Raw genomic sequence first — 24987 nt, forward strand, 5'->3', positions numbered from 1 at the left:
TGTCCGAATTCATCCATGGTACCGAGCGGGTTTTGACCCTGATGGTTTTCATGGGAGCCACACTGTCCAAAATTTGAATGAATTTGGTTTTGAAACAAAGCCAGGATTCGTCTACCTGTGTGCTGTTTAGAACGTCGGACCAATCCTGTTCCTCCAGTCTGTGATCTAAGTCCTCACTCTTATAATTGCAACCAATGCAACTTGGTTGGCTCTATATTATCTGTGGGCTTAATGACAGTGGTCAGTTTCGGTATTTGAAAAATATCGAAAATCTTCTCTTCTGGTGGTCCCTGGCACAACATTTCCGGATGGGGGTCCGTGACTTTAAAGCCACAAATGTAACAAGTTAAAGCGCTTGGGTTTAAGTACCCGTATCTTCTGTATTGTTCAATAAAATGCATTTTAATTCGATTGGTGGCAATTGTCTCCCGAATTGTCTCCATTATGCTTTCAACTACGCACTCCTATCGGTTGAAAGGTGTATTGCACGCTGAATCATTTTACAAAAAAATAAATACAATAAAAATGGCCGCCAATCGGATTAAAATAGTTTTTATTAAACAATACGGAAGATACGGGTACGTAAACCCAAGCGCTTTAACTTGTTACAGCCGTGGCCGTGGGGTCAGCACTTTATATTTGAAATCTAAGCGTTTATGTAGATGTACCGGTTGTAAATGTAAAACATCCTCAAACCAGGAATGTCATGTGAACCAGCCCCCAAGAAAGAGAGAGTTCCGTCACGCTTTCATCTCGCCGCAAAGCGGTCTGCTAAACGCAGGGGTCTTCAATCTTTTCAGGCCAAGGACCCCCTAACTGAGAGAGATGAAGCAGGGACCCCCACTATATATTACATAAAATTGTGTTGCATATTAAAGCTTTTCCTAGATGTTGGATTCATCATGTATGTGTATTTTCAGACATTTAACGACTTAAACTGTCCATACTTTAAACTTTCACTCTGTACTTGGTCTGCTCTTTTTTTCCCCTTCTTTGTCGAAAATAGCAGATCTAGCTTGTAGATCTTCTATTTTTGGCTAAAGTTCTCCTCAGAAAAGGGATGCTAGGGTTGAAGTGGTTAATGTAAAAAACAATAATCCTATCACACAAATATTTGGCAGACCCCCTGTAGCAACTCTGAGGACCCCCTAGGGGTCCCGGACCCCCTGCTGAAGACCCCTGCCCTACTACTACAGCTAGGTTGTAGTAGTTCCAAACATTGGAACTTCCCTATAGAGAGGTTTCCTGTTAGTAAACATGAGAGGAATATGACCGCGCAGCTGCGGGGGGAAGCCTATGGGTGCGTTTGGAAATTACGCACCGGAGCACACTCGCCTATTAGTTTGTATTGGCCAGTGCGCTCACTGCCGCTCAGGGCTGTATTTTCGAACGCGCCTTCACCCGGGCATGCGCAGATTGCGCATTCTGCTCTGTGATGACGTCGCGCGGAAATCTGTCTATTGACATAGACAAAGCATTTCCGCATTCCATTCTTACGATGTGAGTTCTATGCTAGTGTCGTCACTCTCATACTAAATCAGGCTGGTGGTTGCAACACCACGCCCTCTCTCTCTCTTCCTGCAGGCTGCAGTAACACACACACTGCGCATGCTCCACCACCAGGCCTGCAGTTCCCACCATCATCCTGTGTAAACTGTATGTCAGCAAACATCACTGAATATTAATATCTATGTGTGAGTTTATTAACGCTCTGTGTCTTGTTTGGAGGGCTGGTAGTTCAACACAGAACGCTGGTAAGGATGTTCTTTAATTCCCCTTTGTGTGGCTTGCATTTCACTCCCTAGGTTTTTTATGTAGCTAACTAGGATGCTAGCTAATTGTTTCTGTAGTGTTGTGTTAGCTCGCTGGCTAGCTACTAGCCTCTACGTCTACTTACTGTGCATAGCAATGAGCATCCATTCTACAGCATCTTCTTGTTGTTTAAGGATGGTTTGGTGTTCTATATTGCATTCCAACATTCTTTATTAACTATCTAACAAAACTCATTTGGTGATTTAAAAGTCATTTAGCCTGCTAAACTAACTTAACCCATTGAACCCAGCTGTTTAGCCAGGTTGCTTATCTCCAGGTTACTATTTTACTATTTTAGGACTATTCATCCAGAGCAGTGGTTCTCAATCAGTGGTCCTTGAGGGGGTTCCAGGGGGCCCCCAGACAAATCAAATCAAAATGGTTGAGTCCCTGGCATATATTTTCAAAGGGGAGGGGGGTCCTTGCCTGGGCTAATATGTGTTTGTGATTTGGGGGTCCCTAATATGTGTCAATTTGGTTGAAAACCACTGATCCAGAGTGATTTACAATAAACAAGGTACACACATGCATCAAATGCATAGAGACAGTGTAGTGCCTCAGTTAACTAGGATCATAGATAAACCAAGAACCTATTCACCTGTTTCCTAGGCTTTCCACTTCCTATGTGTTTTCCACTTCCTGTCGATTTGATCCAATGAAACTGGTCAGATGACCAATGATATCCAATGAAATCCCACAGGAAGTGGAAAACACACAGCCTAGGAAACGGGTGAATAGCATCAGTCTTAACAGTATAACATAAAAAAAGGACCCTCAGAAGAGAATATTTATGTTAAACGATTTCTAAATTATTCCACGTTTCAAAATGCTATTTTTCTTTTCAAAAATAGCAGATATACAACGCTTCACAACATGCAGCGCATTGTGAGCTTGTAGATCGGATATTTTCTGAGTAGCCAAAGTATAAAATAGGGTTTAAGTGGTTAAACTGCGTGTGATGCTATATTAACTCATTTTGCTGGAACCTTTTTAGAGAACCCCTGGGGGTCCCCAACCGCACCTTGAGAACCACTGCATTATATCTCCAGCATGTTCATAGAGCTGCTAAACTGCTGCTGCATCTAATGATGGGTATTAATAACCCATTAAGTCCAGGAACGTATCTGTGTCATTTTTAAGATTTCTTTGGTGCCGCGCTATGAGCTTGTATATCTGCTATATTTTGAAAAATTGTGGAAAATTAGTGCAAATCTTTGAATATTTATTTTTTTAAAGCGAACATTTCTAACTGTGTTACAACTTCTGGGGGTCCCTGGAACAAAATATTTTGAGACGGGGGTCCACGGCCAGATACATTTTCATAAAAACTGTTGGGATTTAGAAGACATTTTGTAGAATCCCTAGAAGAAAAGATTTGAGTTACAAATGTTCGCTTTAAAAATATATAATATATATTCAAAGATTTTCACAATATTTTCAAAAATAGCAGATCTACAAGCTCATAGCGCGGCACTCGGTGCCGCGCTATGAGCTTGTATATCTGCTATTTTTAAATAGCCAAATAAATAAATAAAATGACAAGAGATGCGTTCCCGGTCTGAATGGGTTAATGAGATGCATTCTCAGTACTGAATATGAAGCACCACATCAGGAGCAAGAAAACCATCTTGACTAAATGTCTGTACATTTTGCCTCTGCTTGATGGGGTATTTCCTTGGGCAGTTTACAAATGGTTGTACACTCTCTGAGTTACAGACCTGTAAGGGTCCATTGGGAACCCCAAGGGTCCCTGGTCTGGAGGACCCTACTTTGAGAACCACTGGTATAGATGTTTTTTATTATTTCACAAGTATTTCTTCCGCTGCCCACATGTCCTTCTCAAACAGATGTCCGTATGTAGAGTAAGTCCTCGGTTAGTGTTTAAAGTGGGTAAACTTCATGATCATCATTGGGCGAATGAATGTTACAGCAGTGTTGATTTCGTCGACTAAAACTGTGACGAAAGATTTTCGTCGAGTACCTTTTTTCACTGACGAAAAGCAAATAAAAACAAAGCTGCGATGACTGAAACTAAGACTAAATATAGTGACAATTTCGTCAACAATTAAATACTAAAATGTTAGGGAGAAGAGATCCAGTAGAACTAAGACAAGTCATTTTATGTTTGGTTGCGCTATCCAGTCTGCTGAAAATAGATCTACAAGCTCACAACGTGTCGTGCTGCGACGCGTTGTGAGCTTGTAGATCTGCTATTTTCAGCATGCAACCAAGTCAACCAAATCAGCCATTCCGACGGCATCAAGGCACCGCCAAAATACCTTTTAGTCGACTAAATCAACTGTAGATTTAGTCGACTAAAATCTTATGATATTTAGTCCACTAAAACTAGACAAAAACTAAAACATTTCAGATGACTAAAATACGACTAAAACTGAATGGAAATGTATTCAAAAGACTATGACTAAAACTAAATCAAAATTTGCTGTCAAAATCAACACTGACATTCTCAAGGAGCTTACCTTACTGCAGATGCTTACATTCCGACTCTGAAATATCAGAATTTTCTCTTTAACTTTGTCACAACTCATCTATAACTGTCATGTCTTGTCTTTTTCAAAGGTGACTTATTGAAGTAAGCTGAGCTACACTCACTGCTCCCCACTTCTACTTCTGACCTGGAAGTGGGCAACTTTATCTACAAATGGATAATGGAGACTGGGGCCATAGGGTAAGAGTTGGATAATGAATGATTCATACATTTAAGATGTCTGCTGTGCTTACAGCTTGCTGCTGTTCATGTTATAAATTCATTAATCTCTGCCAGGATGTCTGTGTGTGTCTGTCTGTCTACAGCTGATCTCACAAACTACTAGGCCGATCAGTGTTACATTTATTTTGGCACACTGGCAGCAGGCCAAGGACCTCAATTTTCGAATATTTTTCAAATCCGTCAACGCATTCTGCCAGGCCAGAACTGGCCAATCACAGACATGCACACGATGTGATGGCGGTGTAGCTGCATGAACACAAACACCCTTAAATCGTTAAAGCAATAACTGACTAAAGAGTATGCATTTACGGTAAACGGCTATGTTCTACAACGTGTCCTATTTGAAACGGATAACCGATAATGCATGTTGCAGTACATGCCCGTCGCTTAGTTCCACACACACACACACACACACACACACACACACACACACACACACACACACACCCTCTCTCTCACATACCGACTTAGAGAGACATGCAAGAAAGCCATTATGCTACTAAACCACAAAATCTATCAAGACGTTTCCGCCTTACCAGCACATAGTGTTTTTTTTAACAAAGGGCAGGATTGTGATTACGTCACAACTCGGCATCACAATTCATGTTGCATCCAGATTTCAATGTCTCCCAACACCATCGTCTGACATAACGTATTCAAGTGGCACTTTGTATATCCGACAGACACATCAAAGCACTATGTTTGACATTACTGCAGCTTACAGTGTAAGCTGCAGTAATGCACCTTAATCCCATGTATAGCGCACTGACTTTTTTTTGTCTTTTATTGTGCTTTTCTTTTTTTTCTCTACAAGAGATACTTATACTGTCCATAAGTATATCATGCACAGTATACATTGCTGCTATGCTCGGGCACCTTCGTCATATTTTTTTTATCTCAGGTACTAGTGTAAATATGTCGATAACTTGTTTGGCTTTTTTGTTGTTCTCTTGTTTGATCTCCCTTCCCACTTGCCCCCCTCTCTCTCTCTTCGTCGTCCCCCCCCCCCTTCTTCCTCCCCCTCTTCTGTCTATGGAAATAACATTGCGATGGGAACAATGTACAAAGGCGAATTTCACCCACTTTTTTTTACCTTGTAAACCTGTGATGTGACAATAAACCTGATTCTGATTTCTGAAGTATTATCATTAGGGCAGGGGTCTTCAACGTTTTCAGCCCAAGGACCCCCTGGCTGAGAGAGAGATGAAGCGGGGACCCCCATATTGTATAAAAGATTCAAGTTTCAGATTGAACTTTCTTTGCTTACGTGGTCTGCTCTTTTTTCCCTCTACTCCTATACCTCTTTGCCAAAAATAGCGGCTAGCCGATCTTCAAGCTCACAACGCATCTGCTATTTTTGGCTAAAGTTCTCCTCAGAAAAGCGATGCTAGGTTTCAAGTAGATAAGGTAAAAAACACAAAGATTTGGTGGACCCCCTGTAGTAACTCTGAGGACCCCCTAGGGGTCCCGGACCCCCTGTTGAAGACCCCTGCATTAGGGCAAACTTCCTGGCGGAGATTTGCACTCTGAATGCACCTTTTTGTAGATATATTTCCAAAGTGTATGCTGTTGTTTTCTCCTAAAAGTCTCACTCTCCCTTCTCTTTTCCGCTGGCTAGATGACAACAAATCCTGTCACCCTGAACGTGGGAGGCTCCCTCTACACGACCAGCCTGTCCACCCTGCAGCGCTACCCGGACTCCATGCTGGGCGCCATGTTCCGCGGCGACTTCCCCACCACCCGGGACTCCCAGGGGAACTACTTCATCGACCGCGACGGCACGCTCTTCCGCTACATCCTCAACTTCCTGCGGACGTCCGAGCTCACCCTGCCCGTGGACTTCACCGAGACGGACCTGCTGCGCAAGGAGGCCGACTTCTACCAGATCGAGCCGCTCATCCAGTGCCTCAGCGACCCCAAGCCGCTCTTCCCGCCCGACATCTTCGAGCAGGTGGTGGAGCTGTCGAGCACGCGCAAACTGTCCAAGTACTCCAACCCGGTGGCCGTCATCATCACGCAGCTCACCATCACCACCAAGGTGCACGCGCTGCTGGAGGGCGTCTCCAACAACTTCACCAAGTGGAACAAGCACATGATGGACACGCGGGACTGCCAGCTGTCCTTCACCTTCGGGCCGTGCGACTACCACCAGGAGATAGCCCTGCGGGTGCACCTCATGGACTACATCATGAAGCAAGGGTTCACCATCCGGAACACGCGCGTGCACCACATGAGCGAGCGCGCCAACGAGAACACGGTGGAGCACCACTGGACCTTCTGCAGGCCGGCTCACAAAGTGGAAGACTGATTGATTTTACACAAAATACATACGTTTAAACCCGTTTCGATCCGGGGAACGCGTCTCGTGTCGTTTTAAGATTTCTTTGGGCTATTCAAAAATGGCAGATGTATCTGCCATTTTTGAAAAATCTTGAAAGATTTGTGCACATCTTTGAATATATATATATATATATTAAAGCTAACATTTTTTTACTCAAATCTTTGCCTCTGGGATTCTACAAATGTCTTCTAAATCCTAACTGTTTTTTTGGAAAAAAATATTTTATAATCTCAGTGGTTAACAAACTTTTTTTTTTATGTCAAGTACACCCAAAATGATATGTATTTGGCCGCCGACCTCCATCTCAAAATATGTTGTTCCAGGGACCCCCTAGAAGCAAAGATTTGAGTTAAAAATGTTTGCTTTAAAAATATATATATATTCAAAGATTGGCAAATATTTTAATGATTTTAAAAAAAAAATCTGCTATTTTTGAATAGCCATAGAAATCTAAAAATGACACACGTGCTGCGTTCCCAGTCTTAATGGGTTAAGCTGATTACATTTGTAGTGTTTTGTCTTCATGATATAATGTTAGCCTATAGTTATAGTTGGTTGTGCGCTGTGTCACACAACCCAAAAATAGCACATCTACACACTCACAATGCGTTCGTCCTCCAAGCTTGTATAGATCTGCTATTTTCGTTGCGCGACACCGGTGCTCAACTAAGTATAAATGACTTGCGCGTCATAATTAAGACGGAAACAATAATGTTGGTGTACATTTTCATACAGAGGGGTATGTTTTCTGTATTTTATTCATCGTGGTACATGGAATAAGCTTCTGCCCTATGTTTTTATGGACAAGCCGGGCCAGACAGATAACATCAGTGACATTAAAACCAGATTTTTAAAATGCGTAACACTGGTTGATGTGCAAGCAAGTTATGGAGATGTAATGCATCAATTGGTCTAAGAAGATACAAAGAAAGTTTTGCACATATTTGACCATGACCAGGCTGATCAGGCCCAGACGAGTACTGTATTGCTAACAATGCGATTTGATTGCGAAATTATCGCAAGCTGATGATGATTTCCTACTAATACTTCTACACATGAGCTATACAAGCAGAAACTTTGATTTTGTGCACGTTTTTATTTCGTCACTATATTTGAACCCCCACAGCTATAGTGATGACCAGAATTGCGATGGAATGATGCCCTATGGCAGTGGTTCTCAAACCTTTTCATGTCAAGGAGCCCCAACTTGACACTTATTAGCCTGCGGACCCCCATTTGAAAAGATATGCCAGGGACCCCCATAAGAGAAGATTTTTTTAGGCTCTAGCAGTTATTCTCAACCATTTTAATTAGGCTACGGACCCCTATTTAATGGCATTTCTATCTCTGGGACCCCAATTTATATTGTAAAATCAATGTTCATTTTACTCTGAGAGTGTACAAATGGAATCATTTGTACACTCAGAGTTACAGACCCATAAAGGTCCATTTGGTCCACTACTATCCATCATTTAGCTGGGCACCCCCTGGAACTCCCTCAAGGACCCCTGGGGGTCACCGGACCCCACTTTGAGAACCAATGCCCTATGGAATACATTATTGAATGTTATTCAGGGTGCCTAGTAAGATCATGTTTACACCCAATGTATATTTCGATTGTAACCTGCATGTTTATCAAGCCATAATTAAACGGATAAAGTGTCTAGGATTACAAGAAGAGTGGGCACTAAGGAGAAGTGGGCACATCGATGTAAAATGTGCTATTTTGTGCTAAATGTTAAATGTAATACTTGAAAAATGGTCTTAGTGACGTAAAGTTTGATTTGAACATGCACAGTACATCATTATCAGACTTAAATGTACCCTTCAACTTATTGTTTATGTCCAAAATTATTGGATTTACACGTTTTGTAGCAATTGTAGAAATATTAGGCCTTAAATGTCAAATGTTCAATCATGTTCTAATCATGTATACTTAACATTACTTTATTTTGCATAGAAGTGCCCACTCTTCCTTAGTGCCCACTCTTCCTGTTACCAGTCTCTAGGTAAAAACACCAAGCCACGTTTAAAGTGTAAATGCACCCTAAAATCACTCAGGCTATTTATCATTTAAGGGCACGGTCACACCGCACTTTTGTTCTATACCTATGGGTCGGAATCTGCCAATGCTTTTTCGATGAGAATCGTGTGGTTTTGCTGATCTTGCGCATCTCTCCGCTTGTCGCGCACACCTTTACGTTTATGCGCTCTATGCTACTTTTCCCCCTCTGTCCAATCGTGGTGAGTCGCAGGCGGACCGTCCCAAGACTCAGGAAGCGACATGGTGCTATAGCGATAGAACAACTGGTTGTAGCTGTTGTATGGGAGGGTCCTGAAAGTGAGTGATGGGTGGGTCAGTGGTTATTGGGACAGAATGACCTGCAAGCTACTCTGCTTTTTAGAATGTGCTGGCTGCAAAAAACTGAGTTTAACCCATTAAGGCCTGAGGTTGCGATTCTGCAAAATGTCTTCTGAATCATAACTTTTTTTTTTTTTAAACTTATATTGCTATGTCAGTGGTTCTCAAATGTCATGTCAAGGACCCCCAAAATGTAAATGTATTTGGCCGCGGACCCCCATCTCAAAATATTTTGTTCCCGGGACCCCGCCAGAAGCAAAGATTTGAGTTAAAAATGTTCACTTTACAAAAAATGTATTTAAAGATTTGCACAAAATGTCTCGATTTTTCAAAAATAGCAGATATACAGTGCAAGCTTGTAGTGCGGCACTCGGTGCCGCACTACAATGGCTATTTTTGAATAGCCAAAGTGTAAAATCATGCTTTTTTTTTAGCTTAAATCAAAAAGTGACACAGATGCGTTCCAGGTCTTAATGGTTTTTACAGCGGGAAACCATATTTTGGTGTGATCGTGCCCTAATGCCCTAAAAATAACGATATATATACGCTATGTTGGTATATTATGCACATCGCTGTACCCTGTTGACTTGTTTTGCCCATGAAACCTGTTCTGATCCAGACCAGAGACCCTTAAAGCTACAATCTGTCAGTTTTATGTCATTGTCTCACTTTCCCAACAGAGACACGTCTGAACCACAGTAAAGATGTCGGTGCGTCTAGCGTCCAATCCAGTGTGTCGTCTGCTTCAAATAACTTTATTAATGACATTGTCAACCAGTGTCGACACGTCTCAGTGGAAGAGTATATTGAGACCTCCTCCAACCACTGCAGATGTACTGTACTAACTCAGTTATATTGTATTAACATACTCGGTGGAGATTGGTGGAAGTTCTGCATTGTAGCTTTAAGGATGAACACCTTTTATTCGGGTGCAGAATAGGCTAGACTGTGCCAAGAAAATAATCATAGACTACATATGGTTATTAGACCAATTGCATTCCCTGATATCTTAAAATTGGTCTTTTTTTTTGCCCTGTCTTTTGTCATTGTATGGTACTGTTTCTTTAACTGTTCACTTTAAGCCCTGTATCAGTAATTCTCAAAACTCGGTCCAAGGACCACTCAGGGTTCCCTGAGGGGGTTCCAAATGGACCTTTTACATGGCTGTTACCCTGACGGTTATTAAGGGTCTTGAAATGAAAAAGTATTAGAACCACAGCCCTATAGATACTGTACTTCGTTGTGTGATAAATAGCTAGTCGGCTATATTAGCTGTTTTTGAAACATTACACCGATGACATGCCCAACTTAGAGACGGCAGGGTGACAGTGGTTTAGAGCAGTGGTTCTCAAACTTTTTCATGTCAAGGACCCCCAAAATGATATGTATTTGGCCACGGACCCCCATCTCAAAATGTTTTGTTCCAGGGACCCCCAGAAGCAAAGATTGGACTCACAAATGTTGTGTTGAATGTTAAAAAATGTATGTATTCAAAGATTTGGACACGTTTTCAAGATTTTTCAAAAATAGCAGATCTACAAGCTCATGAGTGCCACGCTATGAGCTTGTATATCTGCCATTTTTGAATTGAAGAATTTATAAAATATGGTTAAAGTGGTTAAAATGACTGTGACACTATATTAACTAATTTTGCTGGGGACCCCCTGGTACCCCTCCAAGGACCACACTTTGAGAGCCAATGGTTCAGAGTGTGGTAGTGTTGCATGCGTCTTGTCTTGTGTATGTACAATATGTATGTATTTTCCATGTGTATATCTAGTATTGTGTCATGATAATTCATTCCCACTGATGTAGTTGGTCTCCCAGGTGAATAAACAACACATTTTGTGTATTTTCGTCCCTCATAAACTCAACATTTTGATGAACATCTCTGAATTTCCTTTTTGATGTTTTGCATTACAGTCACTCATTCATAGCCTTGTTATATTGGGGGGGGGGGGGGGGTAGTATTTCTTTTCCTGTTCCTTTAAGCCCTATTTTATACTTTGTCATACAATGGTGATAAATACCATTAAAAAATAATAAAATACCATTGACCAATTCTGTAGAGGGCGCACTTGAGTAAATAAAATAATATCCATCTGGCGGACATATTTCATTTTCTGCCCAAAAAGTGGATTGTACACAAAAAGTGGGGTTCTGAGACGTTTCCCACCGCGGAGAATAGTCTTTCTACATTATAAAACTGCCTTTGTTTCGGTGAGTAGCCAAATCGTTTTCTTTATTTTTGTTGTACTACAGTTGGAGACCTCGCGTTGTAGTGGAAGTTTGCGCCTATGGAAATAGCACCGCTACCTGGTTTTGGCACTTTTTCCATTTACAAACCGCACATCTACATATATGTTCAAATTTCAAATATAAAATTCTGACCCTACGGCCATAGATGTAACAAGTTGAAACGCTTAGGTCTAAGTATCCGTATTTTCCGTATTGTTCAATAAAAAACATTTTAATCCGATTGGTGGCCATTTTCTAAAAATGTCCATGTGTTTTCAACTACGCGACCTTATCGGTTGCGAGGTGTATTGCACGCTGATACATTAAAACTCTATGAGAAAATGGCCGTCGATTGAATTAAAATGCTTTTTTATAGAAAAATACGGAAGATACGGGTACTTAGACCCAAACGTTTCAACTTGTTATATCCATGGCCGTGGGGTCAGTACTTTATATTTGAAATTTTAACGTTAATGTAGATGTACGGGTTGTAAATGGAGAAACCAGGTAGAAGTTGCTCCATGTGAACCATGGCTAGAGGCTAAAACCACTGAATGAAGAAAAAAGAAGTAGAGCCGCACACTCGTAGCTGCCGATGCCAACTTTTTTAATAATAATCACAGGGAAACCAACGTTTCGGACCGACAAGCAGCCTTCTTCAGGGTCTGAAGAAGGCCGCTTGTCGGTCCGAAAGGCTAAAACCAAACATTATATAGAAGTCACGTGTTTTCGCTTTGCGACTACAACCGGATGTTACGTACAGCATTGGATACGTTCGTTTTAGTAGTCAAACAACGGCGGGCGGGAGGCCTGACGCTGTTTTCACCGCTGACACAGACCACTGTGTGTGTCAAACACCGCCCGCCTCGTTTAGGACTGTTGACAAAACACTCACTTCTTATGTCAGTCACGGACAAAATGTCAATAAGGTTTGGTAAAGGACAAGCGGTTATATGAGCTTACAGTGTGATTTATTTGCACTGTTGACGTCCTCCATTCAACACATTAAGTCCGTGGATTGTATTGAAGTAAAATATGATTGAGTCGAAAAGAAAAACCGTTGTAAAGTATTTCCTAGAGCTGTTTCCTGGCAGACAGAGGTTTGGACCCTACAGGTTCCTGCCTGTGTTCTTCTGCATAGGAGGAGTGATGGAGTGGATCATGATCAACGTCAGGATAGGACACGAGACCTTCTGTACGTATTATTATGATAGGACATGAGACCTTTATTATGATAGGACATGAGACCTTTATTATGATAGGACATGAGACCTTTATTATGATAGGACATGAGACCTTTATTATGATAGGACATGAGACCTTTATTATGATAGGACATGAGACCTTTATTATGATAGGACATGAGACCTTTATTATGATAGGACATGAGACCTTTATTATGTTAGGACATGAGACCTTTATTATGATAGGACATGAGACCTTTATTATGATAAAGGTCTCTATTATGAGAAGACATGAGACCTTTATTATGATAGGACATGAGACCTTTATTATGATAGGACACGAGACCTTTATTATGATAGGACACGAGACCTTTATTATGATAGGACATGAGACCTTTATTATGATAGGACATGAGACATTCTGTACGTGTATAAGTGTAATGCAGTTCACCATGTGCCATAACACAGTGACTCTCAAACTTTTTCATGTCAAGGACCCCCAAATTGACACGTATTAGCCCGCGGACCCCCATTTGAAAAGATATGCCAGGGACCCCAATAAGAAGATTTTTACGGCTTTAGCAGTGATTCTCAACCATTTTAAATTCAATGACCCCCAGTTTGACATGCATTAGGCTACGGACCCCCATTTAATGGCATTTCTATCTCTGGGACCCCAATGCGTATGGTAAAATCAATATTGATGTAACTCTGAGAGTGTACAAATGGAATCAAATGGACCCGTTGGTCAACTTGGTTCCATTTTTACACTCAGAGTTACAGACCCATAAGGGTCCATTTGGTTCTTAACTATCCATCATTTAGCTGGGGACCCCCTGGAACTCCCTCAAGGACCCCTGGTGGTCCCCGGACCCCACTTTGAGAACCAATGCCATAACACACTCTCATGTTCTTTACATTGTTGTTGATACAGTGAGGTGTGTTTGTGTTCCAAAACTCTGCCCAGTCTGCCTGCACTTCTATATATATTTATTACACCACTACTCCAGTGTCTCTTCATGTGTGTACTCTGGAGCTAATCTGAGAAACTGTTGGACTGATCAGTGGTACATTCTTTGTGCACACTGCCAGCAGGCTAACTTAGTTCTTACTACTTACACGCTTTTATTTTCACACATGCTTTATATTTTCTGAAATATTTGACATTTTTATTTAACCTTTATTTTATCCAGGGTAAATTATGTTGTTTTTCAGCATGGCCCAGCTTGAGCTTCTCTATCTCACACACATCTGGGAGCTGACCAGTACAACCACAGTCTTATACTGTTGTCACAGTCTTATATTGTTCTACTGGGAGCTGCCCAGTACGACCACAGTCTTAAGACCATTACCCACTGGGAGACCATGACATATTCACAGCACCATACTGTTAGCCACTGAGCAGTTGGAGGTTCAGTGCCTTGCTCAAGGGCACTTCAGTGGTGGGTGTGAAGGGAGAGTTGGTCATTCACTTACACACACAGATTTTCTCTGCTGGTCCCCAGTCAACAATTATCTCAAAATATAGGTAGTTAAGCCCGTCACAATTATTTCATACTCGCAATTATATGAGATCATTGCAATCATTCTTTGCATAATCGTTATAATCATTTTCATGTTGAAAAACGTTCATATATTTACAAGCATAAAAAAATAGCAGATCTACAAGCTCAAAACTGAGCTTGTAGATCAGCTGTTCCCCCTATTAAGGTTATTCATAAAGTATTAAGTTATTAAATATGTAAGTTATTCATGCCTGCCCTGTGCAACTTTAGTTTACAAAACAACAGAAACACAATTAAATCGTTAATCGCAATTGTTTGAGCGACAATTAATTGTCAAGTAAAATGACATAATCGCGCCTAGTGGTTGCTATAAACAAAACTGCGTTTCTGTTCTTTTCTCCCACAGATGATGTCTACAGAAGGAAGCAGTCAGAACGGGAGTACGAGCAACGGGAGTACGAGAGGAGTAGAGATGGTAGCTCAGCCTCTTCATAAGCCAGCAGCCTACTGAAGACACACACACACACACACACACACACACACACACACACACACACACACACACACACACACACACACACAGGTGGGTGATGTGTGTGGACGCATCGATGGACATCCACCTGTTTCCCTCAGGCTGCAATGGACTTTTCTGTATTTCTACTTGTCTGTATTGTATCGGACCTGATGAAGACCCGACAGGGTCCAAACGTCGTACCTCCTTGAAATAAATCCCTGGGAACTGATGATATACCGCGTGCAAACTTTCCTTCCCTTCTGTAATGGACCTATTAGTCCAGGCAAACTAGCTAATTTTGGACCTCAAAATCAAAGTAATTGTAACAGAATTGTTTTCTTCAAAGACCATTTCTATTAAGTCACCAGAACAACATACTAAAAGTCCTAAGAAATCCTAGTTCAATCCGGGAACGCATCTGTGTATACCACTTAAACCATTATTTTATACTTTAAAAAATAGCAGATATACAAGCTCATAGCGCGACACCGAGTGCCGCGCTATGAGCTTGAAGATCTGCTATTTTTTTTAAAATCTTGAAAATGTGTGCAAATCTCTAACAAATGTTATTTTTCTGAAAAACTATTGTTGCTATATCAGTGGTGCTCAAACCTTTTCTTTTCAAGGACCCCCAAAATTATATGTTCTTGGCGGCCGATCCCCATCAAAATATGTTGTTCCAGGGACCCCCCCCCCCCCCCCCCCAGAAGCAAAGATTTGAGTTAAAAAAAATATATGTATTCAAAGATTTGCACAAATGTTCAAGACTTTTCAAAAATAGCCAAAGTATAGAAATAACGGTTACAGCTTAAATCTAACATGACACAGATGCGTTTGATTGGACTTAGCACAGGACCCTGGCCTGACAGGCTAAAAGACTGTGCATAATAAGGACGTTTGTCATGTGTGCCACAAAGTTAACATAAAGCATACAACCATGCAAAAATATTCCTCCTACCAATTAAGACAAAACGGTTAAAAGTGTTCATGATCCTTTATTGACCCCTTAAACAGTTTAGGATGAGTTTATTCATTATTCACCAAAGGGGGAGAAAAAAAAGATGTGTTTAGGCTGTCTCATGCACATACCATCATTATGCCAGTTCTGAACCGTTTGAAGTTGTGTCAAGCTCTTGTTCTTGAAGAGGAAATATAATATAAAACTGCAAACCTTTGAGTGTATGATGATTTTGTTGATAATTAATCACTATAAGATAAAAAATAGGAAAAAAAACATCGGTATTTCCCACTGGTTCTCAACCCTTTCTGGATCAGGGAACTTAAACGTCTCGAAAGCATTCATGGCTGCCATGGTAAGTTGTTAGTGTCAGATGTTAAGTGGTCAGAAGTGTGGTCCGCATGCATTTTCAGAGCATGCTTGTTTTATTAATGAATTGATTGACTCTGATTCTGACTTGGATCAATGGAACCATCATACTTTTCAAGAAAGAAAATACCATGAAAATACCCACTTGCAATACCTATAATAATTTTACAGGAAATGCACTTAAGACCTCTGGTGATTAGTAGTTTCGTTCCCTACCTATGTTGAATGCACTTATTGTAAGTCGCTTTGGATAAAAGCGTCTGCTAAATGACTGTAATGTAATGTAATACCCTTGTGGCCCACCAGTGGGCCCCGGCCCACAGGTTGAGAACCACTGGCTATTTCCTATATGGCAGTATTGTCCACTTCTTCATATCTGTATATTCGTGAATCTATACTAGATTCTGTTTACACCTAGCATCACTGTAGCCACTGATTTATACTTTGTCACGCGTCGCTGACTCGCACCAAAATAACCAATCTACAAGCTACAAGCTAAATAACCAATCTACAAATCTACAAGTTACATAACCAATCTACAAATCTACAAGCTACATAACCAATCTACAAATCTACAAGCTACATAACCAATCTACAAGCTGCGACTCGTGAGCTTGTAGATCGGCTATTTTCAATGCGAGACTTCCTGGCTGGGTGTTATTGACAAAATCAAAATATTAACAATTATAACAAAACAATATTTTGGACCAAATACCTTGATATTGATATTGCTATTGTGATGACTATAAAAATGTTCAAAAATGTCAGTTCTACAAGCTCACGATGCATCGCAATGTGACACCTTGTGAGCTTGTAGATTGTCTATTTGGGCTATGTCTGATTTTTTTTGATAAAACTAGGCTTAAATGACAACCAGGAAAAGACAACACTTGTGCCATATGGCGACATTAACGACAGACAATATCCAGTCTCGTGTCCAACGATCATCGATATTGTATGGACGTTTCACCCCCAGCCCTTTGGAGACCAAGTGCGACGGAGTATAAATCAGGCTTAACCCATTCAAACCGGGAACGCATCTGTGTACCACTTTAACCATTAGTTTTATACTTTGGGCTATTCAAAAATAGCAGATATACTAGATCTGCTATTTTTTTTAAATTTGTGCAAATCTTGTACGTATGTATGTATTTTTAAAGCGAACATTCTAAACTCAAATCTTTGCTTCTGGGGGGGTCCCTGGAACAACATATTTTGAGATGGGGGGTCCGCGGCCAAATCATATCATTTTGAGGGTTCTTGACATGAAAAAGTTTGAGATCCACTGATTATAGCAATTTTTTTTTTTAAACTATCAGTATATAGAAGACATTTGTAGAATCCCCAGAAGTAAAGATTTGAGTAAAAATAATTTACTATTTAAATAAATATATTCAAAGATTTGCAAAAAACAATCAATATTTTTCAAAAATAGCAGATCTACAAGCTCATAGCGCGGCACTCGGTGCCGGGCTATGAGCTTGTATATCTGCTATTTTTGAATAGCCAAAGTATAAAATAATGGTTAAAGTGGTTACACAGATGCGTTCCCGGTCTTAATGGCTTAATGTGCTTTCCTTCTCCCTGTGCATTCCTGGGTTAGTTCACCGGCGGTACAGGCCAATTGGAAGAGCCCGCAGACAGATGAAGCTGTTGGGATGCTGGGCCAACCGGACCGGGTTTCCATCCAGCCTAACCTCCTCCAAGCTGGCTCTGATGTAGTGAGTGGTGTTGCCTTTGCAGAACGTCTCGTCTGTCACTGTGTTTATGTTGTTATTCTGCAAAGGCAAGGATGGAGAAGGAACATTAGCCTGTCAACTTACACCACTTCAAATCCCAGACATGAAAAATAAAAAAGAATACTGCAGGTTAGTGCATTTTATGGAGCTTTAAAAAAAAAAAAAAAAATTAGAGTATGCATTTACATTTAGGTGAACGATCCGGAGCGACTCTGGAAGTTGTGGTATTGCGGTCATTTCGTTATTTCCAAGGTAGAGATATGCCAGTTTTATGAGTTTCTGCAACAAAAAAAAAAAAAGAAGAATACAGTCCCTCTCAGTTAAAGACATTAACAGGGGTTGAAAAGAAACTTCAAAGAAATGCAGTGGTGTAAAGTAACACATACTCATTACTGTGCTTAAGTATACGTTTGAGGTATTTTTACTTCACAGGAGTATTCCCAATTTTCCGTACTTTTACTTCTACTTCACTACATCTCAGAGGCAAATGTTATACTTTTACTCCACTACAATTATTTGAAAACTTAAGATACTAGTTACTTGTGTCATTATATTTATCATTACAAAACATACATTAACCACTTCAGCCCTATATACATTTTGGCCATTTGAAAATAGACGATCTACAAGCTCACAATGCGTCGCGAGCTTGTAGATCTGCTATTTTCAAAAGATTTTTTTTTTTTTTAAACTTGTACGGGGGAAAGATGCTAATGTATCCGGTAGGAGACTCAAAGGAGTCTCTTTGAGTCTCCTACCAGAAATACACCCGGTCATCAAATTACTGGCCTAAGAATGCGTCAAAAACAAAAAAATCTCCATGAATTCAAGGCTTCATGGGGTGTGTAATTGATAGAAAATAAGTCATTTTTTGAACTACACCTTTAATTGTTCATTTGGTTTCCTAATGCTCCAGCACCTCAGCCAAGTCCACTGGCTGTTTTTTCCTCCACTATTTTGCCTGAATGGCCAAAGTATAAAATAATGTTAAAGTGTTTAAACGGTTCCTCATGTTGCTAGGGACCTCCTGGAACCCCCTCAGGGACCCCTGAGTGTCCCCGGGCCCCACCTTGAGAACCACTGACCTACTTCATACTGCAGTGCACACTAGTAACCAGTGGTGGAAAAAGCACTCAAATGATTTACTTAGGTAAAAGTATCAATACTGCAATGTAGAAGTACTCTGTTAGTAAAAGTCCGGAATAACAAATTTGCTTGAGTAAAAGTACAAAAGTATTGGTATCAAAATGTACTTAAAGTACCAAAAGTAAAAGTACTAAAACGTTTGAAAATAGCAGATCTACAAGCTTGTAGATCGGCCATTTTCAAATAGCCTAGGTATAAAATAGAGCTAAAGTGGCTAATGTATGTCTTATAATGTAATAATTTATATCTGCAAAGTAACTAGTAACTAAAGTTTTCAAATAATTGTAGTGGAGTAAAAGTACAATATTTGCCTCTGAGACTGAAAAGTAAAAGATAATTGGAAATACTAAAGTAAAAGTACCTCAAAATTGTACCTAAGCACAGTACTTGAGTAAATGTACTTGTTGTTTTACATCACTGACGCTAACACACACATATTGCAGGGCTTACTTTAAAAGCGGTGGACTTCACGCCCTTGGTCTGGAGTTTGTTGAAGTTGACGTTGAGGGACATGAGTTTGGGAGGCAGAGCCGGCAGTTTGGTCAGCCGGTTCTCTGCCAGGGTGAGCTCCTCCAGGTTGATCAGTCTTGAAAAAGAGCCGTCTTCTATCTCACTGATGAGATTTCCAGTCAGGTCAATTCTTTTTAACGTTGCTAGAAGTAAAAAAAAAAAAGAAAGAAAAAGAGAATAAGCTTGACAGTTAAAGGGACACTTCACCCCAAAAAATAGCATTTTTTCTACAAAAAAGAAATATATCCATGAATTCAAGTCTCCATGGGGTGACTAATCGATAGATTAAATGTTTAGGGGTGAACTATCCCTTTAATGTTCATTACGAGTAATGTGGTTATTATAAAAGTAATAGATTTATTTTTATGTATGTATAAAAATACAAATAAATAGCAGATGCATATCTGCTATTTTTGCTATTTGTGCTTGACGCTGTTGTGCGGTAGATTTTTTTTCAACGTTGATTCATTGATATATAAAAAAACGTGCTTCTCGATTATCCGATCAAACAAGTAGTCAATAGAATAATTGCTAAGAAAATAATTGATAGTTGCAGGCCTAATATTCATTAAAGAATCTCAAAAGTCAGACAAAAATCTTTTTGACATTCATTCATGTATTGTAATTTCAGAAATAATGCAAAAAAAATGAATGCATCTTTTATTTACCCATATCTGCAAAGTCTCTGGAGCTGATCTTGGTGATCTTGTTGTAGCGTGCGTACAGATAGGCTGTTTCCTTTGGCAGTGCAGGCACGGCGGTCATCTCAGGAGAAACCTCCTCGCAGTATACCGAGCCCGTCAGACACACACACAGCAGGCATGTGGGCAGCTCTGAAAGCAACGCTTATTTTGTCATCCATTCCTTCAAGTACAGCTGTTTTTTTTTCCTACTGATGCTGTGAATGATGCTGATGATGATTAAAGGTGATATCTTTTGGTTAAAAAAAAAGGTTTCTTTGTTAAAAACTTAAAGCTCCATTTTGTGATAGTAATCATTACTATGGACCATATAGCGTTTGTTCTCAAAGTGGGGTCCGGGGACCCCCAGGGGTCCTTGAGTGAGTTCCAGGGGGTCCCCAGCTAAATGATAGATAGTTAGAAACCAAATGGACCCTTATGGGTCTGTAACTCTGAGAGTGTACAAATGTACACTCTCAGAGTTAAATTAACATTGATTTTACAATATAAATTGGGGTCCCAGAGATAGAAATGCCATTAAATGGGGGTCCATAATCTAATGCATGTCAAACTGAGGGTCCTTGAAATTAAAATGGTTGAAAATCACTGCTAGAGCCGTAAAAAAAACTTCTCTTATGGGGGTCCCTGGCATATCTTTTCAAATGGGGGTCCGCGGCCAAATAAAGTGTCAATTTGGGGGTCCTTGACATGAAAAGGTTTGAGAACCACTGCCATATAGTGTTTGTTCAGTAAGGTCTCTCTGTCTCTCCAGCTCCGTAATAAACAGAAAATAAAATTGCAGTTGGGTTGCCAATTTCCTCCAGTCAGGAAAGAGAACCCATTTATTAGCTTCAACTTCATATTGTTCCAATTCCAATTTGGTGAAATTGATATCGGTACATTTTACCGACCTGAAAATGTACTTTATGTTTACTAAAGAGCTGGAAAGACAGGGAGACTTACTGAACAAAGAGAGTTACTGAACAAAAAATCAACAGCGATGATTACTATGTGAATATAGAGTAATTTATCAATTCTTAAAAATAAAAATAATCACTTACACTGCCTTTATTTAACTCTGAGTCTGAGAGTGTCCATTTGGTTATATTTGCATAGTGTCAGAGTTACAAATGGAGGACACACCAAAAGTGCTTGAATAGTCTCATTTACAGTCAGTAATCAGAGCTTTATCCACATTCCTATGTTGCATAATTGTCTTTAAAGATGGATCTAGCTGTTGAATACTCGATGTGCCTATGCAAATATAAGCATTACCATCAGCTGTTGCAGCAGCAGGAGATGTGTCCGAATCCGAGATGCCATCGTAGTCCGGAATGGTCGCAATGTCTTTCTGCAGAAAGAAACACACCTCACTACTACTTGACACGAAAAGAAGACAATTTGTCCTTGCCACCAAAACAAATATAGTGCATGCATTGTTATGATGCATACTTTTACCTTGGGTTTTCTTGCCTCCTTAGGTTTCGCTGCGGAAGATAGCATCCATGGGACCACAATTATCATGAAAACCAGAGTCCTGAAGTGCGTCATTTTGTTGTTGTGAAGGCAATGCTGTCTGCTGGGCTGAAATCTGAGGTAAATGTGAGCAGGAGAATTTTCCATCCACTTTTATTAAGCTGGCTGTGGGCTAGCAGAGTAAAAAAAAAAAAAAAGGAAACTCAATTTAACTCAGTAGATGCTGTGCTGACTTCGCTCTCTGGTCTTGATAACTTGTCTGTGGTTATTTTTATTCCATGGCTTTTCTGGCAAACACATTGGGAAAGTCATTATTGATCGTGGGCGGGTAGTATTAATTTTAGTCTTTGTTGATGGCAAGTTGGCACCTGTACAGTGTGCATTCTAAATTCTGCCTCTGAGGTTCCCGTTTGAGCGAAAAAAGGGACCTTTGTCCTTTACTGGAAGGACCAGGCAGTTATGTGTGTTTCGGGAATAGACGGAAAAAGTTTATGGAAAAATGTTGGCTTTCAAATCCATGAACAATCAAGGAAACTGGTGTCTACAGAGTGGAGAGAGAATAAAGGCGAAGGAACAGTGGGATATGATTACTGGAATTTTGGCCCGAGCCCTTATGTATGAAGTGAATATAAAATGAAAAGCCAAAGCAAGCAATGCACTGGAGAATGTATTATTCCGACTCACTTAACATACCAACTTAATCACTGGTGTTTTTGTTTACAAAACGTGACAGAATTGTTCAGTGGTGGAAAGTAACTGAGTAAATTTTTTTAAAGGTACTGAGCATTTCAAATTTTTTATACTTTTACTTTTACTCCTCTACAATTATTAGAAAACTTTAGTTACTAGTTTTGTAGATTTGGATTATTATTACAAAACATACATTAACCACTTCAGCTCTATTTAAACTTTGGCTATTTGAGCCTTGTGAGCTTGTAGATCGGCTATTTTCAAAAGATTTTGATAACTGAGACATGGGACATTCGGCATAATGGGTACTTACTTTTGGTACTTTAAGTATATTTTGATGCTGATACTTTTGTACTTTTACTCAAGTACATTTTGAATACGGGACTTCTACCTGTAACTACCTGAGTATATCTACATTGCAGTATTGATACTTTTACGTAATAATAAGTAAAACATGTGAGTACTTCTTCCATCACTGGAAATGTTCACATACTGGAATTGACTCTCAGCTTCTGAGCGACTCTACAGCCAGGGATATAATTGTTAGGGTGATGACTGATGTATCGGTTTGGCCGAGATATCGGTCATTATTTAACTTTTTCGATTACATCTGTATCAGCAATTATGCAGCTGATGTGTCCCGATTTTTAACTACTTTTCAACCTGTTTGTTGATTTTTTTAAATTTGGGTATGAGGCACAACTTCTGAAAACGTTTTTAAAACATAAAAAAAAAAGCAGATCTACAAGATCACAATGCGCCAGCTTCTAGATCAACAATGTTTTTGAATAGGGCTTAAGAAGTGGTTGAATAAAATAAAGTTTGGTTTATGTGTTTATTTTTTATCTTCAAAAAGTTATTCGTTTTATTTAGATTTTTTCAAATCAAATCAAAGTTTTTTTAAATTGATTAGAAAGTATTGCAGAATATTAGTCAAAACATCTGTAATCAGTAGACTCTCCAAAATCGGACCCATAAATCTGGCATGGGCCGAGCTCTAATAATTGTAATGGTTTTGATCTGGCTTTTCTTTACGGAAAATAGATTTTCATAAGGCTAGCCTCAATTGACAGGCCCTGGACCTTCGCGCCCTGGACACCTACTTTGAGAACATAATATAATGCAAATTAGTGGTGCTCCCAAATACATGGAATACAGATGTTGTACAATGCCATTCCAAAATAGTGGGTATTAGAGGTCTATGTAGGCCTACCAACACATAAAAAGTAAATTATTACGTCTTCAAGACAAGTAGCTTTAAAGTTTTCCTAAGAATTTTCTAAATGAATTCAATTTTCCATGAGAAGTAACAGGACAGGTTTTCTTTTCTCCCTCTACCAAACAAGATGGTTTATCTTCCGTCTGTATTTTATTTGAGGTGTGGAAACTTTGTCCGTAAGCATCTGCCAACATTCATGTTTTCCCTGAGCAGGGATTCAAATCCAACCTTCTGTGTTATGCTCCTAAAGAATTCTAAAACAAAGTTACAGAATTTAAGTAATTCTGCACAAGTGTGACAAATGGAAGGGGGGGGGGGGGGGGGGGATCGTTCTTCTGAACGATTTCCACAAACAATGTTGGATACCTGGTAAGCCTATCTCATATCAATCAATCTTTATTTCAGACTCAAGCTCCATATCACAGACAGAATGACAAAAACACAACGATAAATATAATTAAAAAGAAAAAAAAGAAAAGAAAAACATAAAATCAGTCCAACTACAGCTAGCCACACATGCTCACAGTCTGTAGAGGATGTTGCGCCAATGTCCCCAAATCATGGAAGAGAACCAAGTAGAACTCTTCACAGGGTTCATTAAAATCGTAATAACATGATTGTCAGACTCTTCAAGATGACATATGAATTTGTAAATTAAAACTTGACAGGTAGGTACCCCCAAAATTAACAAACAGCTGGCTGGCACTGTGCCATCTTGGTACCCTCACCAGCAACCGTAAAGCATCATTGTACACAACTTTTAGTTTTTGCATGCTGCTAGCCTTGTAGTTACTCCACAGGTGAGCCGTATACAACGGTGTACAGAAAGCTTTAAAAAGTGATACCTTGACATCTACAGAGCATTTGTGAAATTTCAGCATTAGTATGTTTGCCTGAGCATACAGTTTGCAGTGTTATATGGATGTCTTTGTCACCTGTGAGATCATCAGATACAATGACCAAGGTACTTAATCTCACTGCACACAAGAAGAATGTTGCTACTGAGAATATGAACTTTCAGAATGTTTATTGTGCAGGAATAAAGTTGGGTTTTGGAGCATTACATTAAGTCTTACCTTTCTATGACTGCCTGCCTAGATATGTTCCAAACCGCCCCCTCAGGTCTTCTAGTGCTGACCTGCTCCAAGTGCCTACAATGACATATACAAAACATGGTGAAGCAGCATTCTTTTTTCATTTTTTCCATCTAAATGATAAATGGTAAATGGTGCTTTTACGTATATAGTGCCTTTACAAGGATTTACAAGGATTGTGCGTTACATTCACCCATTCACACACACATTCATACATTGATGGCGGAAGAAACGATGCAAGGCACCAACCTGATCATTGGGAGCAATTAGGGGTTCAGCGTCTTGCTCAAGGACACTTGGACACTAGGGTACACACTGGGGCAGGTACACACTGTAGGTACACACTGTAGGACTTTTAAAGTGGTCGGGGAGTCATCTGATCGTTAAGCATTACACACTGCAGGAGTTTATTTCTTGAA

General features: G+C 39.9%; 3 protein-coding genes across 3 annotated transcripts; 2 read left to right on the plus strand and 1 right to left on the minus strand.

Moving 5' to 3' along the window:
- The first annotated feature begins 1612 nt into the window (after positions 1-1612).
- On the plus strand, positions 1613-11101 carry kctd6b (potassium channel tetramerization domain containing 6b). The gene is made up of 3 exons (XM_084070280.1): positions 1613-1754; positions 4393-4501; positions 6162-11101. The coding sequence occupies exons 2-3, from the start codon at positions 4475-4477 to the stop codon at positions 6849-6851; spliced, it is 717 nt and encodes a 238-aa protein (XP_083926406.1). The 5' UTR covers positions 1613-1754; positions 4393-4474; the 3' UTR covers positions 6852-11101.
- A 1295-nt stretch (positions 11102-12396) lies between these two features.
- uqcc5 (ubiquinol-cytochrome c reductase complex assembly factor 5) lies at positions 12397-14921 on the plus strand. Its single transcript, XM_084068336.1, has 2 exons — positions 12397-12679; positions 14580-14921. Exons 1-2 carry the CDS (start codon positions 12520-12522, stop codon positions 14666-14668), a joined length of 249 nt encoding a protein of 82 aa, XP_083924462.1. The 5' UTR covers positions 12397-12519; the 3' UTR covers positions 14669-14921.
- Positions 14922-15662: 741 nt separating this feature from the next.
- On the minus strand, positions 15663-21798 carry ognb (osteoglycin, paralog b). The gene is made up of 7 exons (XM_084068656.1): positions 21548-21798; positions 21365-21440; positions 20078-20242; positions 19350-19552; positions 17940-18032; positions 17576-17792; positions 15663-17025 (listed from the first exon to the last, which is right to left on the minus strand). The coding sequence occupies exons 1-6, from the start codon at positions 21710-21712 to the stop codon at positions 17619-17621; spliced, it is 876 nt and encodes a 291-aa protein (XP_083924782.1). The 5' UTR covers positions 21713-21798; the 3' UTR covers positions 15663-17025; positions 17576-17618.
- Between the last annotated feature and the right edge of the window lie 3189 nt (positions 21799-24987).

Source organism: Gymnoscopelus microlampas, assembly GCF_963454915.1.
Source record: "Gymnoscopelus microlampas genome assembly, chromosome: 10".
NCBI classification, from domain to species: domain Eukaryota; kingdom Metazoa; phylum Chordata; class Actinopteri; order Myctophiformes; family Myctophidae; genus Gymnoscopelus; species Gymnoscopelus microlampas.

Coding starts and splice junctions, on each gene's coding strand:
- kctd6b (XM_084070280.1), top strand. CDS start 4,475: ATGGATAATGGAGACTGGGGCCATAGG. Junction 4,502..6,161: donor ATGGAGACTGGGGCCATAGG/GTAAGAGTTGGA, acceptor TCCGCTGGCTAG/ATGACAACAAATCCTGTCAC.
- uqcc5 (XM_084068336.1), top strand. CDS start 12,520: ATGATTGAGTCGAAAAGAAAAACCGTTGTAAAGTATTTCCTAGAGCTG. Junction 12,680..14,579: donor GATAGGACACGAGACCTTCT/GTACGTATTATT, acceptor TTTCTCCCACAG/ATGATGTCTACAGAAGGAAG.
- ognb (XM_084068656.1), bottom strand. CDS start 21,712: ATGGAAAATTCTCCTGCTCACATTTACCTCAGATTTCAGCCCAGCAGA. Junction 20,243..21,364: donor TGCTGCTGCAACAGCTGATG/GTAATGCTTATA, acceptor CGTTGCTTTCAG/AGCTGCCCACATGCCTGCTG. Junction 18,033..19,349: donor TGAAGTCCACCGCTTTTAAA/GTAAGCCCTGCA, acceptor TTTTTGTTGCAG/AAACTCATAAAACTGGCATA.